This window comes from Gopherus flavomarginatus, chromosome 20, assembly GCF_025201925.1.
Source record: "Gopherus flavomarginatus isolate rGopFla2 chromosome 20, rGopFla2.mat.asm, whole genome shotgun sequence".
Taxonomy (NCBI): Eukaryota; Metazoa; Chordata; order Testudines; family Testudinidae; genus Gopherus; species Gopherus flavomarginatus.
This window is the reverse complement of record NC_066636.1, coordinates 17,657,536-17,683,058: the sequence shown is the minus strand read 5'-3', so window position 1 is coordinate 17,683,058 and position 25,523 is coordinate 17,657,536. Positions and strand designations below refer to the sequence as shown.

Sequence of the window (25,523 nt, the reverse complement as noted above, 5' to 3'; positions counted from 1 at the left end):
GTAAGGGATGGGGTGGTGTCAGCGCATAGCTTTGCAGACAGGCTCTCTGCCAGGGGACAGGGATCAGCCCTTTCTGCTGTGACCCCCGCACCAGCCCTCTGAGCAAAACCTCCCCACACGCCTGCACTGCAACTTTCCCTCCCAGCTTCCTCCTCCAGCTGCCCCTCCCTTTCCCAACCCGCTGCTTGTTACTAGGCAGACTTGAAATCCAGCCGGCCAGTCAACAGACACATCCGATGTGTATCCGGGTAGAAAAGCCAGCCGCGGCCAATCATATTAATGAACGGCCAGAGTTTCCAGGCAGATCAAAGGGGTGTGAGCCAATCAGAAAAACCAGGCGGCCATCAGGGGATTTGGGGGTGGGTTTTTGAGCCCCCCCGCGGGAGTAGTTGGGGTGAGATAGTTTCTTTTTCTGTTTTGCAGTTGCACGTGCTGGGTGCTCGGCGCGGGGCGCAGCAGCCCAGAGCGGCCGGCTCTGCAGGGCAGGCAGCCGGGGGCTTGGAAGATGTTGCGGGGCAGCTCTGGCCGGACGGGGCAGCGCACCGGGGGCAGCAGGGGAAGGCTGGCAGCGGACTGAGCGGCCGGGCGGGGTTCCTGCTTCTCCAGCCCTGCAGACGCACCTTGGGCCGCTTGCCTCGCTCTGCAGGGGGGTTGGTGTGACCCTGAGCTCTGAGAGTAGGTGAGTGGCCTTTGTTTTGTTCCCAGTCTCTCTGCTTTGCAGCACAGCCCGGGGGGCGGCGGGGGGGTTACAAAGTGCCGGTCGCTTCCAGAGAGAGGAAATCGGTCTTGCAAAATCATCAGTAAATGGACCCACCAGAAGCTGCTTTTCTGCAACCGAACATCCTAGTCTTAGCGGGGCCAGGCTGTGTCTGGGTATTGCTCTGCTGCCAGACCTTGTGACCGCGCGAAATTTCAGCCCCCCACCTGCCCCTTGAAAATCAGTGATGAGATGTGGAAACACGTGTTGCAAAATAAAAACTGAGACAGGAGGAGGGAGATTTCCCCAGCCTGGGGAGAGCGCGGATGGGCAGGTCTGAAGCTGCGGCTCCCAGTCCGACTGCAGATATTTAAATCTCCCTCTTCCTGGGATTCCCCCCCACACACTCCCCTCTGGGGCATTCCAGGCATTAATTGATTTCCTCTCAGTGGTAGAACCTATCCCTGAAGAGGGAAATAGAGATACAGGGTCTGTAGCTAACCAGGCTACTCCAGAGCTGAGGTTTGCAGAATTGTAGCATTGCATGCAAATTTATAGTATAAACTAATGATTAAATTAGCTCCAGTCTTTTGTTGAATGCAGGGTTATTAATGGAGCCTCCTTGAGCTCTGCTGAATCCTCACTTTCGCCATTAAACGGGAAAAACTCAGCGAAACCCTTTTGGTCTTGCTAATTTAATTTGATTTTTTTTATTTATATTTTTTTAAGGGAAATAGGACAAGAAGAGAAACAGTGCCTGGCGGAGGTAGTCAGAGCTGGGGCTGAGTGTCAGGACTCCTGGGTTCAAATCCTGGCCCTAGGAGGGTGTGCGACCGAGTGGTCAGAACAGGGGACCTAGGCACTGGGACTGCAGTGGTCAGTTCCCAGCTCTGACACCCACCAACTTGCTGGGCGACCTTGGGAAAATCAGTTGACATAAGGAAACGTTATTTCTTCAGTGCGCTCAGCTCGAGTTCTATGTCAGTATTACTGACATTGACTTTTTTACTTCTGATTATTTTCATATTGCGATAGTGTCCAGTGGCCTCAGTCAGCAGTTGTGTTAGGTGCTGCACAAACTCATAGGAATGGTTTACAATCCTGCAGTGAGTTCTAAGCCCACAAACCCAATTCTAGGTTCGGAGCCTACCAGGAAAAGTGTGTGTGTGTGTGTGAGGGGGAGAGATCCTAATTGCTTGGGGCCTTTAATGACCACATGATACTTTTTGCAAGAATCTGGACCCCGGTGTCAAATTCCAGCAAGGGTTATTGCAGTCATTCAAGGCTAGGGAACATTTTCCAGGCAGAGCTCTGTCTCTACGCGGAGCGCCTCTGCCTTTCGTGTCTGTCTGTGCTACTCTCCTTTCAGAAATAGGAGCCAAAATTCCCTTTCATACTTTCAATGAGATTCTCCTTCCCTCGCACCTCCTCTCCTTGGCCCCGATCCTGCAGTGCGACCCTCTAGCTGCTCTGTTCAAGTTGGTGGGCACTGAGGGCGCTGAACACCGTATTTGGGTGCCTAAATGCAGATGTGGGGGCTCTAGAGTTGGGCCCCAACTTAGATGGCATCAGCCTTTGCTCCCTTCTCTCCTAACCAGCCTTACAAGCGTGAACTGTATTTTCACGCATTTATTTATTTGCAAAATGCCTCCCTGTATTGTGACAGCATCGACAAGCCCCAGTCGCACACAAGGTGTGAGGTGCTGCACAAACACAGGACACTGCCACTCTCCCTTCAGACCTCTGCCTCGGCACTGACACCTGACTCACCCTAAGCTGTCAGTTTCTCCCCAAGCAGCAGGGAAAAGGGGCCGAGCGCTCGGGTGTAATAACAGATGGCACTTCTGCACCGGTCGGGTGGCCGTCTGACACAGGGTGATCCGTCCTAGGCTGCATTTTCACGGCTCTTGTCTTTTAGGCAGTCGCTGAATGTCATGGCTGACGACAAAGCTGGTCCCAAGGTCTCTAAAAAGGGAAGCTCGCAGTCTGGAAACTCCCGAGGGGATGCCACAGAGCCCAGCACCCTGCTGCAGAAACTGAAGAGCACCATCTCGTAAGGGCAGCATCTCCCTCTCGCTTTTCTTAGCGATGGTGAAAGGGGCTGGCTGCCCAGCCCCGGAGGCGTTGCGTTGCTCCGCACCTTGGGGGTGTTGCTATCTTTTTGAATTGTGGGCGTGTCAGGATCTCATGGTGCTTGGTGCTGTGTGTGATTGATTAGTTCAGGCCAACTGCAGCACCCACACGCTAAACCCTACAACTGAAACGAGACCGAAGTATTGCAGCTGACAGGGACACCCACCCCACAACGGCCCTGCTAATCTGGCCTGGGAGAAAATTCCTTCCTGATCCCACATCTGGCTCTCAGTTAGATGTAAATGATGCTCCATGTCTTTAAATATTAACAGGCAAAGTGTTTTGCTGTGAAGCAATTAGGGTTGCTGTCCACATGCAACATGCCTGACCGAAACCCACATGAGCAAGGAAATGAAACAGTTAAGCCACATGGCCCTACATGCCCCACCCACAGACGTGCTGCTTTCCCTTACCGCCACCCCACCCCACACATGGTAACCTTAACTCTGCCCTGACGTAGCCTCCTCTCCTTCATGCTGGCCTCCTTTGTAAAGTGCTTGGAGATCAATGGATGAAAAGCACTATATAAAAACAAGTCAGTGTTATTTGCTAGGTGAAAGCCCACATTGTCATGTAGACTCATAGACTTTAAGGTCAGAAGGGACCATTATGATCATCTAGTCTGACCTCCTGCACAACGCAGACCACAGAATCTCACCCACCCACTCCTGTAACAAACCCCTAACCTATGTCTGAGTTATTGAAGTCCCCAAATTGTGGTTTGAAGACCTCAAGCTGCAGAGAATCCTCCAGCAAGTGACCCATGCCCCACGCTGCAGAGGAAGGTGAAAAACCTCCAGGGCCTCTGCCAATCTGCCCTGGAGGAAAATTCCTTCCCGACCCCAAATATGGCGGTCAGTTAAACCCTGAGCATGTGGGCAAGACTCACCAGCCAGCACCCAGGAAAGAATTCTCTATAGTAACTCAGATCCCACCCCATCTAAGATCCCATCACAGACCACTGGGCATACTTACCTGCTGATAATCAAAGATCAATTGCCAAATTAATTGCCAAAATTAGGCTATCCCATCATACCAGCCCCTCCATATGGATGTAATAGTTCCTGAAGAGTAAAAACAAACAAACTTGAAAGTGGCTGAGATCTTAAAAAATTGGAAGGTTACAGGCCGTGAAACCCGGAGATGATTCAACCTGGTGAGACGCTGAACAAAAAGAGCTGTTCAGCCATGTTTGTAGCTGTGTTCGTCGCTTCACACCAACTCAGTGGTCCTCAGTAGACTCTGGGCCTGTGGTGATTTGGTGACGCTGACTCAGCCAACATTCTAGGCTTCAGAGTGATACACAGACAGATGCACAGACCCTGGACTCTGATTACCAAATTATCACCTCCTGACGGTATTCATTGTGAGTGTTTGGTGCAGAGGTGTGACACAGTGGTTAGTTTCTGTGATATTTTTATGACTCCTAGGTATGCCTCAGTTTCCTCTTGCTGCTCAGTGGTTTAACCCTGCTCCTGGAGCAGGGCAGGAGGGGTGTGCGTCACCTCGCCGTGTGGGGGGGAATGAATCGAGTCAGTAAAGAACTGACTCAAAGCAACCCAAGTCAACAGAGTGTCCAGCAAGACAAAGAGATTCCCTCAGGACCCAACGCCTAACGGCAGGAAATCCCCACAGGCTGGACCGGGGGTGTCAGGAACAAGGTGTCAGTGACTGGAGGAAGGGCGACCCTTTTGGAGGGACTCAGGAGCCTGGAGCTGGGGAGATAAAGAGGGAACACGAGAGCCAGAGGTGGGGTCCATCACAGCTTGGCTGGCTCATCAGGGCACTGGTTTAACCAGAGTGGACTATGGCATAACTTCTGCCTCTCTGTACTACCCCAAAAACATTCAGATTCTGTAGCCAGGTGACTCACCAATGGTTCCTTTTTCTGAAAAAGGCTGCCTGTGTCGCTGTAAATACTCCCTGAGAGCACGGTGCAGGCCCAGTACAAGCCTCCCGTAGGAGTTTGGCTTGACTGGATTCACTCGAGGGAGGCAGAGAGAGACAGGGAATGCTAGGGCCAAAGAACCAGCCTTGGAGGCCACGGGCCTGCCCCTGTGGATCTGCGTGGGTCCCTGGGGCCCAGCACAGTAAAAGGGTCATTCCCAGGGGACTACTTACAGGCTGGGACATAGCCCAGACCCTGTGACTCTGTGACTGGTGGTGTGTTGGGGGAGGGCAGTTTGGTAAAGGGGGTGACAGAAGACTCACACCCCAAGTGTGCAGGGCCATCTTAATGACATCAGAGGCCCCTGGGCACAGTGTATCTTGGGCTGGGGGGGAACCCTATCACATTACAGTAGAAAATAAATAGTAATTCTTGCCTGTAAAATGTTATTGGGAACGAAAACACCATGTAACGGTAACAGAAAAAGTACTGAATGTGTTCTGCTGATTTAGAAACGTCGGCAGGCAGCAAAGCGACAACTGACCCCTGAAAATCCCGTTTCCTGAATCACTCCAGACTCAATATTCATCATAGACTAGATGTTTTGTTACACATCACTGCTGGGGCCCCTTTCCGCTGGGGACCCTGGGCACGTACCCAGTTTGCTTGTGCCTTAAGCTGTCCCTGCCAGTGGGAGCAGGGCAGTGTTAAGAGGGGTGGGTTACGGTGGATGGTAGTTGTAGCAAGGGAAGGATTATGCCTATGGGTGGAGGAATAGAGGGGATGTACTGTTAGGTGACTCCACATTTCATTGCTCCTGTGGGTTTGAGTCAGGAGGGCTGTGTGTGTAGCAAGCCTAAACGTTTCCCAACAAACCTTTTTGCCTGTTAATTTCCTAGTTTTTTAATCCTTAAGCGGATGCGTCTTTGGTGGGGAAGTGGATCTATGGGATGGAGGTAGAAGCAGCTGCTAACTGAGAAGACGTTATGTTACAGCAGCTGCTGCACATGAAAGCTTTCTCTGTTATGCACAGAGGCTGTGCTTTGACTCCAGTGTACTGGAGGCAGCAGGGAGGTTTGGCTGGGCACCCAAGAGGTGTTTTCCATCCCTGTGGTTCTGCTTAGCACAGGGAGTGCCGCGCAGTCCATGCTCTGCAGCTTCATAACGTAACTGACGCTTTATTTTTACTCCTGTTTTAAACAGCAAATCCGTGCAGAACAAAGTGGACAGCATTCTGGTGAGTGTCTTGAGCAGCTCTTACATTGCTTAAGAGCCCTGTAGTGTAGAGACCAGCGCAAGTGGGTGTCCTGGATCTTCTCTCAATGACAACATCCCATGCTGCTCTGCCTCATCGTACTGGCTCAGGATTCTACCTAATCCTGTAATCCATTCAGTGGTTCAGTCAGTCCAGGATCCGATCTCTCGGAGAAGCAGTCAGCAATGCACAATCTTTCAGAGCAAGTCAGACCATCCTCCCTCAGGCAGCCCTTGTATTGCTAAATGGAGGGGTGGGAGAAGGCATGCCTCCTTCCTGACCCCTTCATTGGTCAAGTCGTGGCCTGATGCATAAGGTTTTATTTACCTTGCCTTGCACAGCAGCAAACATAATTATTGGTCATAGAATCGTATCTGCTAAGACGTCTTTTTAGTCATTGCAATTAGTAAAGTAATTTAACATCCAGCTGTTTTGCCGCCTCCTTTGAGTCTCTAACCATTTTGTCCCTTCCGTCCCATGTCCCCGCCGACAATAGCAAGATGTGCAGAAATTTTCAGACAACGATAAACTCTACCTGTACCTACAGCTGCCGTCCGGTCCGAGCTCTGGGGAAAAAAGGTAGGGAACAGACCAAGGTGCCTTGTCTTTCACTACAGAGCAGTTCAGTGGTTAGTGCAGGAGGAGATTGGGGATCAGGATTCCTGGGGGCTGTTGCCAGTTCTGCGAAGGGAGTGCAGAAGTTCTGGGCAGTTGGACCCTTGGGGTCCATTGCTGGTTCTTGGAGGGATCATGGCCTGGTGATTTAAGCAGCATGGCTGGGTTCTCTTCAAGCTGATGCCACTGATTTACTGTAACTCAGTTTTCCCATGTATTACTCCCCCACCCATTTTATATTGCTTCCCAGCCTCATGGGTATGGGAGGGAGGGAGTCTCCAAATAATGCCTACGATCCTCTGAAAGTTGCTACAGAGAGGCCTGGCCTGGCAAACCCTCTCGGTCTCCCCCCACTGATGCTATCTCTGTGCTAATTTATGTTGTCTCTAATTTGATCATGTCTGCTTACCCCTTGGGAGCAGCAGCCTGGACCTGAGCTCCCTGAGCACTGCTGAGCACATGCATGCGTGCAACTGGATCCGGAATCACCTGGAGGAACACACGGACACCTGCCTGCCCAAGCAGGATGTCTACGACACATACAAGTGAGTGTGCGCACAGGGCCCAGCGGGAGCCAGTGCAGCCAGCGGCCTTGCGTCGCCAGCCCTCTGGATCTTGCAGGCTAAGCAGGGACTGGCTGCATCGGTGCTTGACTGGGAGGCCTCCAAGGAAGGCCTTTGATTTCCAGCCTCAGTTCATTCATCGTCAGTTTGTACCCATAACACCCTGGACTACCAGCTCCTTGGAGCAGGGACTGTCTTTTTGTTCTGCGAACGTACAATGTCTAGCGCTGGTCCATGACTGGGGTTCATAAGTGCTACCATAATATACCTAATAAATACTGTACAGCGCCTGGCACAATGGGATCCTTCCTGCTCCATGAGTGGGATGCCTAGGCAGTATCGTAATACACTTAATAAATAATCCTGACCAAATGCCAACTCTGCTAGTGATGCTCAGCGTTACTAATTCCCAGTATTGTTTCAGATACACACCCAGATATTATCCTCCACATCATTATAGGACCACACCCTGCTGTTCTTACGTGGGCAAAAAATCCATTGCCTGAGTCAGAATTGTAGCAGCGGGCTGTAATGTATAGGGCAGCTGTTAAAATGCCCTTGCACCCAGAGATGGCGGCTTTTCAGTGGTAAAGAGTCATTTCCCTCTGTACAGGGAGTAGATCACTTTGAGTTTGCGGAGGCTGAGTTTACAAAGACCCTCCGTGATAAACGTAATATGACTTAACTAGAAAAGGTGCCAGCACCCATTGTTCAGTACTGCTGGTGATAATCCACAGGGAAGCAATTGAATGAATGGCCAAGACAGTAGTATCAAGTACAGAACCTTGGCTTTGGGATGAAACTCTCTCGCCTCTGACCCCTCTCTCTGTCTCACCCGGCAGGCGATACTGTGATAACCTCTGTTGTCACCCTCTGAGTGCCGCTAACTTCGGGAAGATCATCCGGGAGATCTTCCCAAACATCAAAGCCAGAAGACTGGGAGGACGAGGACAATCGAAATATCCTTGTATGCTAAATAACCGCTGTCTACACCTCAGAGAACTAGCCCAAGCAACGGGAGGATGTCAGCTTAGTTTTGTGTGGACGGGGTTTGCTTCTTTTAAAGTTTAAAGAACAAGAATGAATGGCAATGATTTGTTTTTAATTGATTGGTCATTACCTTTTGCAGCACCACAGGGGAATGGAGTGGTTGGAGCAGGGAACTGGGAGCAGGACTCCTGGATTGTATTCCCAGCTCTGGCAGGGAAGTGGCATCTTGTGGTTAGAGCAGGGGGGCTGGGAGACAGGAATCTGGGAGCGGGGTGGTATTGAATGACTGAAATAAGAAACTGCATGTCAGGACTCCTGGGTTCTGTTCCCAGCTCTCATTAACAAAGTGCTGTGGGGTCCTAGAGCACAGAGGTTCTCAAACTTCATTGCACCACGATCCCTTTCTGACAACAAAAATGAACTCAGGAGTGGGGACCGAAGCCTGAGCCCACCCAAACCCCACAGCCCCTGGTGGGGGGCCAAAATCCAAGCCTAGCTGCTCTAGGCAGGGGGGCCAAAACTGAAGGTCAAGGGCTTCAACTCCAGGCAGGGGGCCTGCAACCTGGGCCCCACCACCCAGAGATGAAGCCTTCGAGCTTTAACTTCATCTCTGGGCCACTTTGGGGTCCTGACCCACAGTTTGAGAACCAGTGTCCTAGCAAAACAAAAACAACGCAGAGTCCATTGGCACCTTAAAGACTAAGATTTATTTGGGCATAAGCTTTCGTGGGTAAAAACCCCACTTCTTCAGATGCATGGAATGAAAATTACAGATCCAGGGCCAATTCAGTCAGGGTTGATATGGTCCACTCCCAATAATTGATGAGGAGGTGTCAATTCCAAGAGAGGGAAAATTGCTTTTGTAGTGAGCCAACCACTCCCACACCCTATTTAAACCCAAATTAATGGTGTTACGTTTGCAAATGAATTGTAGCTCTGCAGTTTCTCTCTGAAGTCTGTTTTTGAAGTTTTTTGTTGAAGGATGGCCACTTTTAAATCTGTTATTAAGCGTCCAGGGAGATTGAAGTGTTCCCCTACTGGCTTTTGTATGTTACCATTCCTGATGTTTGATTTGTGTCCATTGGATACAGACTAACAGGGCTACCCCTCTGATATCTAGCAAAACAGTGTTGCCAACTCTCATGGTATTTGGCAGCTACCTTAAAGCCCCGGCTCTTAGAATCATGTAATTGCATGAGAAACCTGGCTTTCCTTTGACAACCCCCACCCCAAATTTCTAGCTCTCATGGTTGCAAAGAAAAGCTTGTCAATGCAAACCCTAAAGGCTCAAAAACTGGAAGACAAATAAAAAAGAACCCAAATTTTTTTTAAATCTGGTGATTTTTTGAGGGGGTGTCTGACTCATAATGGTTGAACATATGGGATTGGCAATAATGTTACTCTGGAACACACTTTGGGATCCTCTAATGAAAGCTGATGCAAAAAGAAATGTATTATCTTTAAACTGATAGATTTTAAATAGAGCTGTCGATTAACCACAATTAACTCACATGATTTAACTCAAAAATATTAATCACGATTAAAAAAATTAGTTGTGATGAATTGCAGTTTTAATCAGACTGTTAAACAATAGAATACCAGTTGAAATTTATTAAAGATTTTGGATGTTTTTCTACATTTTCAGATATTTGAAATGTACAACACAGAATACAAAGTGCACAGTGCTCCCTTCATATTATTATTTTTGTTACAAATATTTGCACTGTAAAAATGATAAACAAAATAAATAGTATTTTTCAGTTCACCTCACACAATACTATAGTGCAATCTCTATCCTGAAAGTGCAACTTAGAAATGTAGATTTTTTTTTTTTGTTACATAACTGCACTCAAAAACAAAACAGTATAAAACTTTAGAGCCTACAAGTCCACTCAGTCCTACTTCTTGTTCAGCCAGTCAGTAAGACAAACAAGTTTGTTTACATTTATGGGAGATAATGCTGCCCGCTTCTGATTTACAGTGTCTCCTGAAAATCAGTTTGCGTGCCGCCTTCGGCACGCGTGCCTTAGGTTGCCTACCCCTGCCCTAGAACTTCCCCAAAATAATTCCTGTTTGAACAAGAGCTGATCTTTTACAAGAACATCCAGTCTTAGATGGAAAATTCCCAGTGATGGAGAATCCATCCAGCCCTTGATAAATTGTCCCAATGGCTAATTACCCCAACTGTTAAACAAGGATGCCTCATTTCCAGTCTGAATTGTTGACTTGCTAATCCAGTTTGGGACAGAAGTAGCCTCTTCTGCAAGTCCAGAGAGAATATTTGTCAGAGATGAGATTGGGAGTTGAAAAAGCAGGACAGTTTATTTTCCTCTTTCACTCAAGGTGGGCATCGAGCAGATCGGGCTGGCTGATGGGAACTGAGAAATGGACCGAACTAGTCTGGAGCACAGTGACGTATAAATTGCATTGGCAGTGAAAAGCAAGAGGATTTGTGAGTCCCAGATCTCTAATTGTAGGTGGAAGGAGTCACACTAAAGACAAACTGTCTCCTTTCAAGCTTTAACTTCTCATTTTTGCAGCTTTATTTAGTTCCTTCCAACTTCCCACTGAAATCCCTTAACCTTGCCAAACGTATTGCTACAGCGGCATCAGGAGGAAGACAGTGGTCAGCATGCCACCCCTGCCCAGCCTGGACCTCAAAGTTGCCGATACTGTAAGTTCCCCAGAAGCACAGTCTCCTAGCTTGAAGGCTTCTTGAGCTTTAATGGGCCATCCTGGTGCTCAGGGGCTCTGAAGCCCTCCATGTTAGGGGGTGTCTCATTCGATTTCTGCGGTGTCACTGCCCCAGCCTTAGCTACCTAACACACCTGCTCTGAATTTTAGATCTAGTGATGAGTCTGTTTTGCCTTCATGCCATTGGCCATGGGAAGGTCCTAGCTGAGCCCCATCGGCTATAGGAGGGTAGTGGGGAGTTTGTATATTCTCCCTACCGTGGGCACTGGGAATTTTGGGGTATTTGTCCCCCTGTCATGTCTGGGGCTGGCAGGAGTGTAGAGGGGTTTGTACGTATTGCTGGGCAAAACTCTTCACCCAAAACATTTGTTGTTGTTGTAAAAAATGCAGATTTGGCAACACGGAACCATTGTGTGAATTCATCTCAGTTTCGCCAAATTGTTACAAGTGAAAAAAACCTAAAAAAAAAAGTTAAGAAAAAGTTAAACATTTGACCTTTTGGTGTTTTGGCTCGAAACGACGTCGTCTCAAAATATCATTTTCTTAACCTTTTAAAAATGGTCAAAAATCAGACATTTTATTCGACCCAAAATGGATTGATTTTGACTTTTCAGAAATGCCAGCGCATCTGTTGGCGGAAAATAGATTCTTTCCCCCAGCTCTTGTACGTTGGCATATAACACAACCCATCTGGAGGAGCTGCCATCATGATGGCCCCCTGTAAATTCAGGCGGGAGTGCTGGGCATATGCCAGGACTACCCCGGGAATTTCGGGCTCCTGATGACTGTGCCCGGGGAGGGGAGCAGAAGCGCTACCAGGCCCAGTGCCAGTCACTGACCTCCCTCCCCTCCCCTCCCCTATGCAGTCGGAGCTCACAGACCTGGTGCAGTCGTACCACGACGAGCTGGTGGACGCGGCCTGCGCTCTGACCTGCCACTGGGCTGAGAAGATCCTCAAGCGCTCCTTCAACAACATCGTGGAGGTGGCTCAGTTCCTCATCCAACAGCACCTCATCAGCTCGCGCTCCGACCGCGCTGACCTGGTCATGGCCATGGTGGTCTCAGGTGAGTCGGGCGCTCAGAAGGGGGATTCCTCCCGCAGGACCCGCTCCTGTGCTTGGTGCGGGGCAGGTGGGATCCCCATTGCCTAGCGTGGGGATCGGTGGAGTACTGGGACTTCCCCGTGCAGCGCTCATTGCAGGGTTGGGACTATTGAGGGTGCCGCAGGCCTGTCTACCCAGGCTGGCTTCAGCCTTAGTTTCCTCTTCATCCACTCCCCAGTAACGGACATAGGGCTGCATGTGTTGAGTAACACCCCTTCTTGGGGCTGGGTTTATTCAGATTCCCAAGGAAACTCAAGAACTCTCCTCCACCCTAGCCTCCCACTCCACAACGCAGGGCTCTTAGGCATACAGATCATCCAGCCTGACCACCTGTGTATCGCAGGCCACCAACCCCACCCAGCACCTGCACCCCAAAAGCAACCAGACTGAGACCAAAGTATTCCAGCTGGCAGGAGACTAGACTGTTTTGTGCCGCAGGCAAAGAAGGGGAAGGATCCTGGTGCACCAATGCCCGAGGCCTCTGCAATGGCAGAGAATTAAGTGAGAGATTCCCAGCACCTTGTGCTTGCAGAGGGAGGCAGAAACTCCCAGGGTCTCTGCCATGCTGACCTGGGGGAAATTCCTGCCCCACCCCACATATGGCAGCGATTGGTTAGACCCTGAGCATGTGAGCAAGAGGCAGCCGGCCAAGCAGCTGACGGGAAGAATGCTCGGGTGCCACCTCAGAGCATGGCCCTCCCCAGCCAGTGTCCCAGCTCCAGCCGTCCTGTCCCCGCTGCGTCAGCAGCAGACTTGCTCTCTGGTCTCCCTGCCAGGCTCCTGCCGGCTGCACTCCTGGGCTCTCTGGCTGGGATCTGGTGGGGTCACGCCATTCAGAGCAGCTCATGCAGCCCCCTCTCCTTTGAGTCACCCTTCTCCTTCCTCTGAGTCTTCACAGGCTTTCTGCCAAAGCTCTGTCTACACTTAACCCACAGCAGCTGCGCTGCTGATGCGCCTCAGCATAGACCCTTGCGACAGCGATGGGAGGGGCTCTTTTCTCGCTGATGTTAATCCACCGCCATGAGAGGAAGAACCCTTCCACCGACCTAGCGCTTCTTTGCCGGGGGCCAGGTCTGCTTCACTGTGTCACTCAGCAGTGTGGAGTTTTCACACCCCTAAGTGACGTAGCTGGTTCGACAGAACTTTTTAGGGTAGCCCTGGCCTATGACGGGAAATAATTCAAGTCTTTCCCCTTCCCCAGTGTCCTTTAAGAATTTCAGCGTTGCTTTTAATAGATCTCCATTTTCCTGATGCTCTTACTAGGTGTTGCAGTGAAAATTTGGATACTTAAAGGTTTGGATACTTAAAGATACTTAAAGTTTTCCCTATATCCCCTTTCAGTGGTACACGCTGCACTCCCTAAGGAGTTGATCACCTCTTTCCTGGACCTTCCCTGTTCTGTCTTCACGTTTGTTTATTGGAAAGAAATGACTGTTTGAGCCACAATGACCAGTTACAATTCTAACTAGAGCCACATCACTCATTCTCTCAGGGCCTTGGAGTACATGAGTATTTTCGACTCTTGGGAGCATTAAATAGAATCATAGGACTGGAAGGGACCTCGAGAGGTGTCTAGTCCAGTCCCCGCCACTCAAGGCAGGACTAAGTATTATCTAGACCATCCCTGACTGGAGTTTGTCTAACGCTCTTAAAAATCTCCAGTGACGGAGATTCCACAACCTCCCTAGGCAATTTATTCCAGTGCTTAACTGCCACGACAGTGAGGAATTTTTTCCTAATGTCTGACCTAAACCTGCTGCAATTTAAGCCCGTTGCTTCTTGTCCTGCCCTCAGAGGTTAAGAAGAACAATTTTTCTCTCTCCTTCTTGTGACAACCTTTTCACAGCATCTTTTCCCCTTTGTTTCTTTGGGCCCATATTTCCTGCCATTAACTTGTTTTTAATTAGATTTTTAAACTCCAGTTTACTTACAGGAGTGTCTAAATCAACTTGCTTGTGGTTAACGGTATTGTAGACGAGCAGACTCACCCCTGTGGCGCCTCCTGCTGGTGACTTCTAGGAATTAGCTCATTCCAGCTCTGGAGCGCCCTCTGCAGGCTGGTGATCTGCCTGTCCTCTGGCCCACCTGTCCCTCCCAGGACCCGGTACCCCTTTAACTGGATGCTGCCCCTGGCAGTAACAACTCAGTCTTAGGGTCTCCCCCTCCCAGAGGAACCCCCACCGACTATCCCCACTTCACCTCAGTATCAGGCTACTGCCAGTCAACGTCTAGCCCCACGCCCTGGGGCAGACTGCAGTATCAGCCCACTCATCACTGGCAAGGAGGGTTTGGACCTACTGCCTTGGCCTACCCTCTGCAACCCCCAGTACCTGTTGCCTTCTACTAGGCCATAGCCTGGGGCTTTCCAGGCAGGAGCTCCCCAGCTCCTCTGCCTTTCCCCAGCCCTGCTCCACTCAGGTACCCTACGTCTAGTTCCTTGCAGCCAGGCCCTTCTCCCTCTACAGGGAGAGGGAGACTGTCTGCCCCGTGGCTTCTCTGCCTTTATAGGGCCAGCTGAGTCTGTCTGGGGCACTGCCCCAGCTGCAGCCACTTCCCCCAATCAGCCCAGCCTAAAATCTGCTTTCCCCAGCCACAGCCCCCTCCCAGGGCTGTTTTTAAGCCCTTCAGGACAGGAGCGGGGTAACCACTCTGCTACAGGTATTTTTTGCCACACTGTCATTGCCCACCACCCCTTCGTGCGTTGGGATCCGTGCTATCACTGTGAGTACACCCAGCTTCATCAGTTCTGCGGTTAACGGTGACGTTTCATTACATGGAGCATTGCGGCTACCCGAAGAGTGGTTTCTGATCGCCAGGAGTCCTGATAAGGAATCAGACAGGAGGACCACAGTGGCTGGGTGAACATCTGTAATCCAATATAGCACCAGCATTTTCACTGCCCTTGCAGTCCTTGAAACGGCCCCAAAGTTTGATAATGCTACATCTTTCTTGATTCCACATGCAGGAACGCAGAATGCTGTTCCCGCCCTTCCTGTTCTCATATTTTTGGAGCCATCAGCATCCATTTTTGTCAGTACCATCCCCACTTATCACAGACGTATTGATTTGCTGTATCTTACACGCGTAACATTCCTTTTCAGTTTCACTATACAATTCTGTATCTACCTCCAAAGGTATAATTTTCCAGTGTTAATGCATTTTCCCAAAGCTATAGATTTGAACCTCTTTTGGGTCTTTTTCTATGCCAAGATCCTTTTGTCCATGCTTTAACCCTCCTTACATGAGGCATTTTGAGTTTTTGCCCTGCACGTCGACCATTTAATTCCCAGCATTCATCATACACTAAGCTAATATATCTCTTCACTGTTTCCAATGATGTCAGCCCCGAAGGTTACATCTAAAAGCTTCATTCTTAAAGTAATGGGCATTTCACCCACAGCTATCCGCCGCTCACAGCGGCGTTGTGACGAAGGCACCACATGCAGTATGCTACAGTCTGTTGAGCCTGCATTGAGTCAAGCCCTCTCAAATTGGTTTTTGATGCTGAACTGAAATCCTGGCACCGTAATCAGTAACTGGTCTTATTAGCGTTCTGTGCAGCGTTACTGCTGCTTTCTGCTCTGCACCCTGGGAAGTTCCAGAAATACCTTTAAGTAGGTTGATGCTGCCTTTTCTCTACTATTTTCATTATGATCCTTCTGTGTGAGCTTGCTGCTAAATATCACCTCTAAAAATGTGAAGCTTTTAACTACGCTTTTTTGGGGCCCGTATTGATCCAATTTATAATCTCGTTCAATTTTCCTTTTAGTGACTATTGTTCCCTTAGTTTTGTCAGATGAGAATTTAAAGCCCCGCGTTTCCCCATTGCACCTCCTTGCCTCTTCTGTACCCCAGAAGCCTGATTTAGCCACATGACCTAGGGAGGTGAGCTAATTATGTGACAGGTGGGGCTGGACCCATCTCCCTTAAAGGGGCCAGCCGCCCTGGGACAGAGCACTGGGTCCTGCTGCTCCTGGGGAAATCACGGGCAAAGTTTCCTCTGCTCTTAGCAGCCCTCGCCCCCCGCCCCCGCCACATCACTGGAGATTAACCCTTTCAGCTGTGACTCACTGTAGAGCTCATGCCCTTAGTGAGAGCATTTGAAGTCAGTTGCCCAGTTTCCATTAGTGCCTCTGCAGACCGTTTACACCAGTATAACTCACGGGGAGAAGCTGCACCGTTCTAACAGTGCCAGGGTGGCACGGCTGTTGTGTGTAGACGGCACCCACCTCGATTAGGCTAACCAATAGCGGTAGTGCTCTAACCATGCCGGCCTAGTTAAAGCAACACAAAGCCCTAATGTTGATGCGGTAATACTGGTGCATCCCTATTTATTATCTCTATTGTATGATCTGTATAAGGTCTTTGAGACCAGGCACCATCTAGGATCATTTATTAGGTGTATTACAGTAGCCCCAGGGTCCCATTATGCCTGGTGGTGTAGGTACACAGAGTTGTGATGGCAACTCCTCCCCACCCAGGACCCTGGGTGGGGGGAGCAGGGTTGGATGTGGGGCGTAAAGGGGGGAACAGGGCTGGACATGGGAGGTTCCGGTTTTGGTGTTCCCGAGCCAAACCTACAACTTTAATAATAAACTGGGCCCACCACTTTCTGACATAGCTTTGTACGCAGCTGCTTGGTGGTTTAACGTCCATTTAAAGACCAGTCTTAAGTTATACTGGTGCCGCGTTCGCGTGGAGACAAGCCCTCAGGAGCTGGTTTAAGCGGAACCAGAATAAACCCACTCTGAAACCGAAGTAGGGGATTGCACCAGTCTTTGGCCAGGTCTACACTGAAAACGTTGCAGCTGCTCTGCTTCAGAGGGGTTCTCCCATCGCTGTAGTTCATCCACTCCCCCTGAGAGGCAGTACCTGGGTTGATGGAAGAATTCTTCTGTTGACTTAGCTACTGCCTCTTGGGGAGGTGGATTGCCTACCACGATGGGAGAATCACTCCTGTTGATGTAAGTAGTGTTTACTCTGAAACACTGCTGCTGTAGTGTTTCAAGTGTAGACAAACCTTGAATGAAACCAGGGTAGCTCTCCTGTATAGACCTGTCAAGCAGACCAGAGCTGGGGCTTTCCTGGCCTGTGACAATAATAAATAATATCCAGGATGGAAAGTAAATGCATTTTTTCCAAATAAAGAATAATAATAATCATAAATAATCCCTAGTGCCTTTCATCAGTGGCTCTCAAAGCACTAATAATTTAAGGGAAGGGACTTTTTTTTTTTAATGGAAGGAGGGTGTTCTTTTAAGAACAGTCAAGTCCATGTATTTTATTTTTTTTTTGGTTGGTTGGTTTTGTTTATAGAAAGTTCAGAAAATATCCACCGAGACACTCGACCATCACAAACTGCCAGGAAGAACGGATTGGAAACATCAGACAGCACTGTCAAAACCCAGGCTCAGGTGAGAAAGTGTTGGGTGCTGGAGAGAAACCTTCCCACCATGACTAGGGCCCTCCTCCCCTAAGAGCTGAAAGGCTGGTATGGTCAGCCCCTTTTTGGAATTCGGCTTACTATTAATCTAAGGAAGAGTGAGGTCTAGTGGTTAGAGCAGGGGGGCACTGGGAGCTCCTGGGTTCTAGCTCCAGCTCTGGGAAGAGAGTGGGGTGTAGGGTTAGATCAGAGGGAGCAGGGAGCCAGGCCTCCTGGGTTCTAACCCCAGAGCTGGGAAGGGTGTGGAGACTAGGGTTAGGGCTGGGGGGCTGGGAGCCAGGACTCCCAAGTTCTTCTCATAGACTCATAGACTTTAGGGTCAGAAGGGACCAATATGATCATCTAGTCTGACCTCCTGCACAAAGCAGGCCACAGAACCCTACCCATCCACTTCTGTAACAAACCCCTAACCTATGTCCGAGTTATTGAAGTCTTCAAATTGTGGTTTGAAGACCTCAAGCTGCAGAGAATCCTCCAGCAAGTGACCTGTGCCCCACGCTGCAGAGGAAGGCGAAAAACCTCCAGGGCCTCTGCCAATCTGCCCTGGAGGAAAATTCCTTCCCAACCCCAAATATGGCGATCAGCTAAATCCTGAGCATGTGGGCAAGACTCACCAGCCAGCACTCAGGAAAGAATTCTTCTCACACCTCTGCCACTGAATTCATGCCATTGACAAGTCAGTTCTCTGTGCCTCAGTCTCCCCCTATAAAATTGGGGTGGCAGTAGCCTCAGGAGTGGGGCTGTGGGCCCTAGTCGGGTATAGGTGTCTGGTGGAGGCACTGGAGATGGGCACAGTATGAGTGTGTGGTAATGCCCCTTCTGCTAATGTCCGTCTGTCTTTGCCTGTCAGAACAAAAAGGAGAATAACTCAAAACCCTCCGTCCCGCCCCGAGCCGAGAGGAAGAAAACCCCAGGGACCCCCAAGCTGGTGAGCAGCCCCCAAGTCAACGCCCTGGTGGCTCGCCTGCCTTTCCTCCTGCCTCGCATCCAGGCCAACGAGAGACTGATGCCACTGGGTGCCCAGGCCATACGGTCCTTCCCTCCCATCCTGGCTCCCAAGATCACAGCCATGCCCATCGGGAGCACGGTCAAGATGGCTGCCCTGCCGCTGCCGGTGGGCATGGCCTCCTCCCTGCCTATCAACCTGGCACCAGGCGTGAACGGGGCAGTGGGGCTGGTCAGCCAGCAAGCGGCAGTGCCGGTGATCAACATGATCCTGCCCAGCATGAGCATCCCTGTGGCCGAAATTCCAGCCAACCCCAAGAGCGCAGCCGGGGGCGGCAGCGACAGGCACGGCCCTGTCAAAAGCAGCGAGGGGCCGGCCGGCAGCCAGCAGGAGGCACAGGGAGTCAAAGGGGCCAAACGCCCCCCAGAGTCGCCCACTGAGGCTGCCACCATTAAGAGGAAGCGCGGTCGGCCCCGGAAGAGGCTGGATGAGGCGGAGGCCTGTTCGCCGGATAAATGCAGCGGCACAGAGGAGGGGGGTGCCCCTGAGACTGAAGGAGGGGGCGATGCCAGCCATGAGGGTAGCCCATCACGGAGCTCGTTCGTCTTGGGCGGGAATGGAGGGTCGCCCAGCCTGTGTCCCGGAGAGCTGGGAGGGCTCTGTGTGGGAGGCCTGGACAGCCGGGCTAAGGGAGCGTCACCTGGTGCTGACAACAGAGGCAACTTGCTGGACGCTGACCAAGCCATGGGCACCTCCCAGGTGAGCGTCATCCAGGACAGCCGGTTCAGTGGTCTGAGCCAGCTGAAAGCTGGCACCCAGGAGCTGGAGCTGGAGGACAATTTGCAGGTGCAGATGAACCGAGGCAAGGCTTCTGTACCAGGATGTCAAGGCCCCCAGGAGGGGAGACCTCACCCCCGCTCTCCCTTGGGAGACACTAAACCGGGGAGCCTGCGAAAAAGTCCAGCCTTGCTCCTGCTGTCAGCGATTTCTGCCCCCGACGACCACGCTCAGCCGTCCGATTCTGGGAGCTCTCCTGATTTGCAGGGCGATGCGTCTGGATCGGAGGAGTCGCTGGCGGCGGGTTTGCACTCTGCCGGCGCTAGTGAGGACAAAGCCGCTAGGCGCCAGCACAGCCCTGCTTCCAAAAGGCTCCACAGCCCCCAGTCCGCAGCGGATCACCCCTGAGCACGCTCTGTGCAGCGCCCACGCCTCAGCAAGCCGAACTCGTCCTCTGCCCACATCCAGGAGCTGGCGCTCTGCCGCAACCAGACGCCTCGCAGGGAAGATTTAAAAATGATATTCATTTGCTAACTGCCTCCGTCCCTTCCCAGGGCTGCAGAATAACACTCCTCCTCCCTACTCTCCCTGTTGCCATGCAATTAAATAAAGCCAGTCATTGCCACACACGGTTTGTCTGTAATCAGCAGCTGTCACCTTTCCTCTGGCCCAGCAATTTGGTTTTGCTGCACTGGGAGGCCAGGCCAATGCACCATCACTGCTGCCCCCTCCTGGAGGAAAGGGCTGCTGCTCCCAGGGGTGGAAGTGATCCCGCTGGAGAGTAGGAAGCCCTCAGGTCAAGAAATGACTTGGGTAACATCTCTCTACCTCAGCTAGCAAGGGCGTCTACACTGCTCACTGCGCCCAGGCTCCGACTCGGATTTAAGCCCCAGCCCGCCTTCTGTCCACAGCAAACCAGTGACTTGGGTCAGCGAGCACTCAGGACCCTGCTGGGGGGTGGGTCAGCATCTAAGTCCTGCTGTGAGTTGGGTCCGAGCCCTGTCGTTTTGCAGTGGGGATGCAGTTTGAACCGCAGACCCATGTCAGAAGGTCAGTGCAGTGCGGTACAGACATGTTCACACGGCTGAGATCCGGGTCCAACCATTGGAAACCCAGGTTTGCAGTGCAGTGTGGCAGCTCAAATGCAGCCCGATTCCAGAAGCCTAGGTCCCACCGATTCGGGTTAAGCGTGCAGAGTAGAAGTAACCCAAGAGATCATGTTCACAGTGTCCTCTGCAGACCGCACTGCTCTTGGATACTCTGGTTTCAGGCCACTGGTGTAACTGCCCCAAAGCAAACCCCTGGAGTTAATGCCATTCGCCCTGGCGCAGCATCACTTGCGCTGCTGCAGTTACACCAGGGCTGAAATCACAGGCGTTTGGTGCGCACCGCCAGTCTTGCAACTAGAGGAAGTTTTCGCTGCTGTTCCTCTCCTGTGTAGGGCTGCATGCCCTTGGCTTGCCCCAGCTCACAGATGCTAAGCACCCCGCAGGATGGAAGCTGGTGTTCCTGCTGATCCAGGTTTGATTTTAAAGCTCAAGCTTTGGGTGACCTTGCTGTTGTGATGCGTCTCGCCTTTAATTTCTCCCTTTTGGTCCATGTTTTGATCTGCCCACAAGCATCACTAACCTAAGCGATGAGCTGGATGCATGACGTTCTCTGGCCTGTGCCCCTTCTTGCCCTGGGATCTATGAATCTAAGCCACCCTGAGACTAGGGAGCAAAGATTTCTGCTTGGAAGGGCTCAAAGAGAGGTGGCCTTTACAAAACTGGGCTCTCTTGCTGTTGTCTGTAATGGATTCGAAGGCCAGAAGGGGTCAGTGTGTGACCATCTAGGCTGACCTCCTGGATAACACAGGCCCTAAACTAATTCTCAGAGCAGGTCTGCTAGACAAACAGCCAATCTTGATTTAAAAAGCCTCAGTGATGGAGAATTGCCCACAACCCTTGGTTGTGCAGAACAAGAGCATAGAGAAGGCGTCTCTTGTTTGTTCCTAAGATTGAAAATCCGGGATGTCAAATCCAGTCTGCCTGGGTTTTGCAAGGTTGTTTCTCCCTTAACTGAAAGACCTGGGATGTTAGCTCATTAACAAAGATGTCCTGTGTCCAAACTGTTAGTTAGTCATTGGAGTTAAATAGGCCTCACCCCTAAAAAAAAAAACCTGATTACACCCCTCTCACTAGCTCAGTTTTCACTCTCCTGAAGGCCCTGTTTCACTGACTTTCACGCCCACCCAGGCCCTGTCTGTATTTGCATTTGATTTATCTCCTAGCATTGCCCTAGCACTGTTGCAGCGTCCCCAGCTGCATAGAGTGGGAAGCACTAGTACCGATGAACAGCTGGCATTTCCACCACCAGCCAGCGCGGCCTGGACTCATAGCTAACAGCGGGAATAAGGAGGAACCTCTCGGATTCTCTGTGTCTGATATGCCCTCCCCAGCTGTCTCATTGCCCCACAGGAGATTTAAGTGATGGGCTGGCTGAGCAATCGTTCTCCAAATGCATTAGACAACCTCTAGCATCGCCATGCAGAGGGGTGCTTGGTATCTGGTGCCCCAGTACTCCCCGTTAGCCCCAGCATGGGGGCTGCACCAAACCAGTGACAGTGATGTTTTGTCTGCATCATGAATAAAATCCTCCATACTGTCCTGCATGGGAGGGAAGGAGGGATGGGGGTGATGACGATGACTGGAGACTGTTCTTCCAGCCTTCACTCAGGCAGGAGAGCGGAGTAGTGGTGAGTTAGGCTCCCCCTATGGATCTGAGAACCAGGTTTTGGTCTAAAAAAGCATAAAAAGTGATTCCTTGAATTCAGATTCCAGTGTTGCATTAGACACAAACAAATGCTTATGGACAGCAGGGAGCCCAGAATTGGTTCCCAAGGGATCCAGCAAGCAGTGACTTTCTTCCTCTTGCATGGAGCTTTCCCCTCTGTCTCACCACTCGTCTCTGGGTTTCCTAGAGAGCCTCAGGCTATTAGATTGGGGCAGAGGCTTCCTTACTCTGGACACTAACCTCTGGACACTAGCAAGATAAAAAATCCAGGTAGTTATCACAGTGAGTAACCAGCACAACCTGCAGAGTCTGGCTACACATGAAAGTTAATTAGAATTAAAGTAGGGTGTGACTTTAAAATGGATTAACTATTCCTGATTAATGCTCTGTGTGGACACTCTTATTCCAGAATAACTCCCCATGTAGACAAGTCAGTGCTGCACTTTGCTTCCATCCTCACTTCCTGCCAGCAAATGGTAAAAGCCACAGCTGTAGTGTGATTTATTAGGTGTATTATGCGAGCACCCAGGCTCCCCAGTCATGGACCAGGACCCCATGGCGCTAGGCGCTGTACAAATACAGAAGAAAAAGACAGCCCCAAATTGTTTACAATCTTTTGCCCTTTATGGGTTTATAAGCTGCTTTCTCTGAGATGGATTTAGAGGTGAACTGGAAAACTTCCCACACACAGCAGACCCTGGCTTACTATATTTGTTGTTAAAAAAATTGCAAATAAAACCATTTTAAACCAATAAATCTTAGAAGCTCATTTTCTGTGTGGCCCAGGTGGGTCAGAGGATTGGGAATCCTTACAGCAGTGGCAGGTCCAGCCTGCATGGTGTATTTATGTGCCCCACATGGCCACAATCTGCAGCATCTTGGCTTTGATTTTAAGGAGCAAAGGTGAGATTGTGTCAAGAACTATCCAGACTTGAAGCAAGTTTAGCTGATTCCCCCAGCGTCTGCCTGAAACTGCAGCCAGACTGAGCTGGGAGAGGTGTGAACTTCCCCTCCTGTTGTGAATCCTCCTGGGGTTGTTGATGCTAATGCTAACCCTTAAAACGTCAGCATTAACTATTTCATTGCCTTTTGTTTTGTCGCAGTGATAACAGGAAGGGACTGGAATCCCACAGGTAGGGGACTGGGAAAGGGATGTAGGGAAGGGATGATGTTAGTGGCACTTTAAGGGGAGCACGTTTTCTGACATGCCAACTTCATTATACAGGCGAGTCTCATCTTACGCTGGGGTTACGTTCTGCTGTCAGCACATAAAGCGAAAATTGCGTATAGTCAAAATTACATTGAGTGTAATGGTGGGCGGAATCGCCTGCACTACAGGTAGTATTGTTATTTTTCTCTTTTTTTGTTGTTTTTGCTGACAGCGCAAAGCTGAATTTGCGCATGTTAAATGCACGTAAGATGAGACTCGCCTGTAACAGCTCAAAGTTCTGGTCCTTTGTGACAGTCAGTTTCCAACCTAGGGCCGAGAGATCAGCTGTGGGTTCAGGAGAGCACGTGGTTCTAAATTTATACTCCCTGACCCCCGGACTTTAATTAACAGTGCGATTCCTCTCTGTGCAGAATGAGCTTTGCAATGGACCTGAATCACAGAGAGTGGTCAATACTACCAGGCCTTTGCAGGGGGCCCCTGCATCTGCCAGGCTGCGGCACAGGGGACCCAGCGTGGGAACAGGAGCCCCCCCCACACACACACACCCCGGTGCCCCCACTCTCCCAAACCCTCCTGCACAGCTCGGATAATGCAGCTTGGTCTTGACCTCCAAATCTCCTGCACTTCCAGACCAGTTCTCGCCACACAGCTTTGCTGGTTCCCTTAATCCCAGCCTGCAGCCCCCTGTTACCCAAGCCTTGGGCTGCACACACACACACACTCCTCTCAGTCCTGCCCCACAGCCCTTGCCCGCCATTCCAGCCCTCATTCACTCCCCCCATCAACAGCCCTGGCAATGCCCCTCAATCCCAAACTCAACTCCCTGCTATTCTAATCCTGTGCTACGCACACAGGCCTACCGCTGCCTCTCAAGCCTGCCCCAGAGCTCCCCTCCCCGCAGGGTATGAGTGGGTCTAGTGTTAGAGCTGGTGTCTGGGAGTCAGGATTTTGGGGCCCTGGTCCCAGGTTTAACACTGACCTGCTGTGCGACCTTGGTTCCAGTCACTCAGCCTCCTTGTGCCTCAGTTTCCTCAAAGACCCAATGGGGATGATCTTTCCCTGGACTTTGCAAACACTAATTACTCACGAGGAGGGTCAGGAGCCTTGTTGCTGAGCTGGGCAAAGGGAGGCTTCGAGCTGTATTGGCCAAACCCAGCCCACACCCAGGTGGGCCAAGTGACTTGGGAAACCTGCCTGACTTGGCTATGTCCGCACATGCAGCTCAATCTCCTGCTCTTCTGGTTCCTCCAGTTGGGGGCTGGGTTGGGCCAAAGGTGTTTGCTCAGCTCCGGTGCAGGGAGAGCTCTTGGGTTCAGGAGGGGAATGTTGGTCGTTGACCAGAGAAGCCCCTGAACCAGCTCTGGAGTCGATCCACCACCACAGCTAGGCCCCATGCTCTCCCTGGTGTTAGAACAGCAGATCTGAATGGGTGAGTGGGTACACTACAGCGGGCTTCTCTGACTCTGCTGCGAGGAACAAGGTGCTGGCGATAGTGCATATATGCCCACATGCATGTACATGCTCACACGCATAAACACGTGTACACATGCATTTACATACATTCACGCACGTGCACATGCACATATGCATATAAATGCACCCATGCATATACATGCAGACATGCGCACACATGCATATACATGCACACACATATGCATGTACACACAAACACACACATCTGCACATGCACATGCTTCCTTATCAGATTCTCACCTTTCACTCACAGACTCTCTCTAGCTCACGCTTTTGCTCTCGTTCATATTCACCCACAGAGACGCGTCACGCCCACCCAGCCCCCACAGCCCCACACCAATACAAAAGGTTTTGCATGAACAATTCTGAGCAGCTATGGAGAGGCAATGGGCTCTGCTGGGGGCTGCGTTGCTTCCAGGTCCCAGACTGCTCACGAGTGGGACGTCAGGGAAGCGCTAGCCCACATCGGAGCTCTATTGTGCCGGGTGTTGCACAGCCACAGAGTCAGAGACAGTCCTGGCCTTGGCAAGCGCATAGTGTGTATAGACACAGGATGGGAGGGGAAACTGAGGCACAGAGTGGGGAAAGAACTTGCCCCAGGTCACCCAGCAGGTCCATAACAGAGCCAGGAAGAGAACCCAGGTGTCCTAAGTCCAGTTCAAGGCCCACTCCATTCTATGTAGTGTCTTACCCTGCCCTCACCCCATCCTGTCTGGGTACCGTCCAGTCGTGTATTAAGCCAGGTGACCAAGAGTGGTCAGGTGTGATCCATTCTTTTTGCTCATCCTCTCATAAGAACGTGTGAACGGCCAGACTGGGTCAGACCAAGGGTCCATCTAACCCGGTGTCCTGTCTTCTGACAGTGGCCAGCACCAGGGGCCCTAGAGGGAATGAGCAGAACAGGCAATCGTCGAGTGATCCATCCCCTGTCGCCCATTCCCAGCTTCTGGCAAAGAGAGGCTAGGGACACCATCCCTGCCCATCCTGGCTATGAACTTAC

The 25,523-nt window shown here is 50.9% G+C and overlaps 1 protein-coding gene across 4 annotated transcripts in view; it reads left to right on the top strand.

Annotated features, from left to right (window-relative positions):
- LOC127037774 (methanethiol oxidase-like) overlaps nucleotides 1–19,731 on the top strand; it is a 110,163-nt gene extending 90,432 nt beyond the window's left edge. The window contains exons 2-11 of one of the 4 annotated variants that reach the window (XM_050929838.1): nucleotides 424–679; nucleotides 2,616–2,750; nucleotides 5,922–5,955; nucleotides 6,470–6,552; nucleotides 7,011–7,133; nucleotides 7,994–8,110; nucleotides 10,734–10,815; nucleotides 11,702–11,900; nucleotides 17,255–17,352; nucleotides 18,232–19,731. In XM_050929838.1, coding sequence (XP_050785795.1) covers nucleotides 2,632–2,750; nucleotides 5,922–5,955; nucleotides 6,470–6,552; nucleotides 7,011–7,133; nucleotides 7,994–8,110; nucleotides 10,734–10,815; nucleotides 11,702–11,900; nucleotides 17,255–17,352; nucleotides 18,232–19,512 — 2,136 coding nt within the window. In that variant the 5' untranslated portion in view covers nucleotides 424–679; nucleotides 2,616–2,631 and the 3' untranslated portion in view covers nucleotides 19,513–19,731. Of the gene's footprint in view, nucleotides 1–364; nucleotides 680–2,615; nucleotides 2,751–5,921; nucleotides 5,956–6,469; nucleotides 6,553–7,010; nucleotides 7,134–7,993; nucleotides 8,111–10,733; nucleotides 10,816–11,701; nucleotides 11,901–17,254; nucleotides 17,353–18,231 lie in introns of those variants that run through there. The other 3 variants (XM_050929840.1, XM_050929839.1, XM_050929837.1) reach the window with 3 other exon arrangements.
- Nucleotides 19,732–25,523: the final 5,792 nt, after the last annotated feature.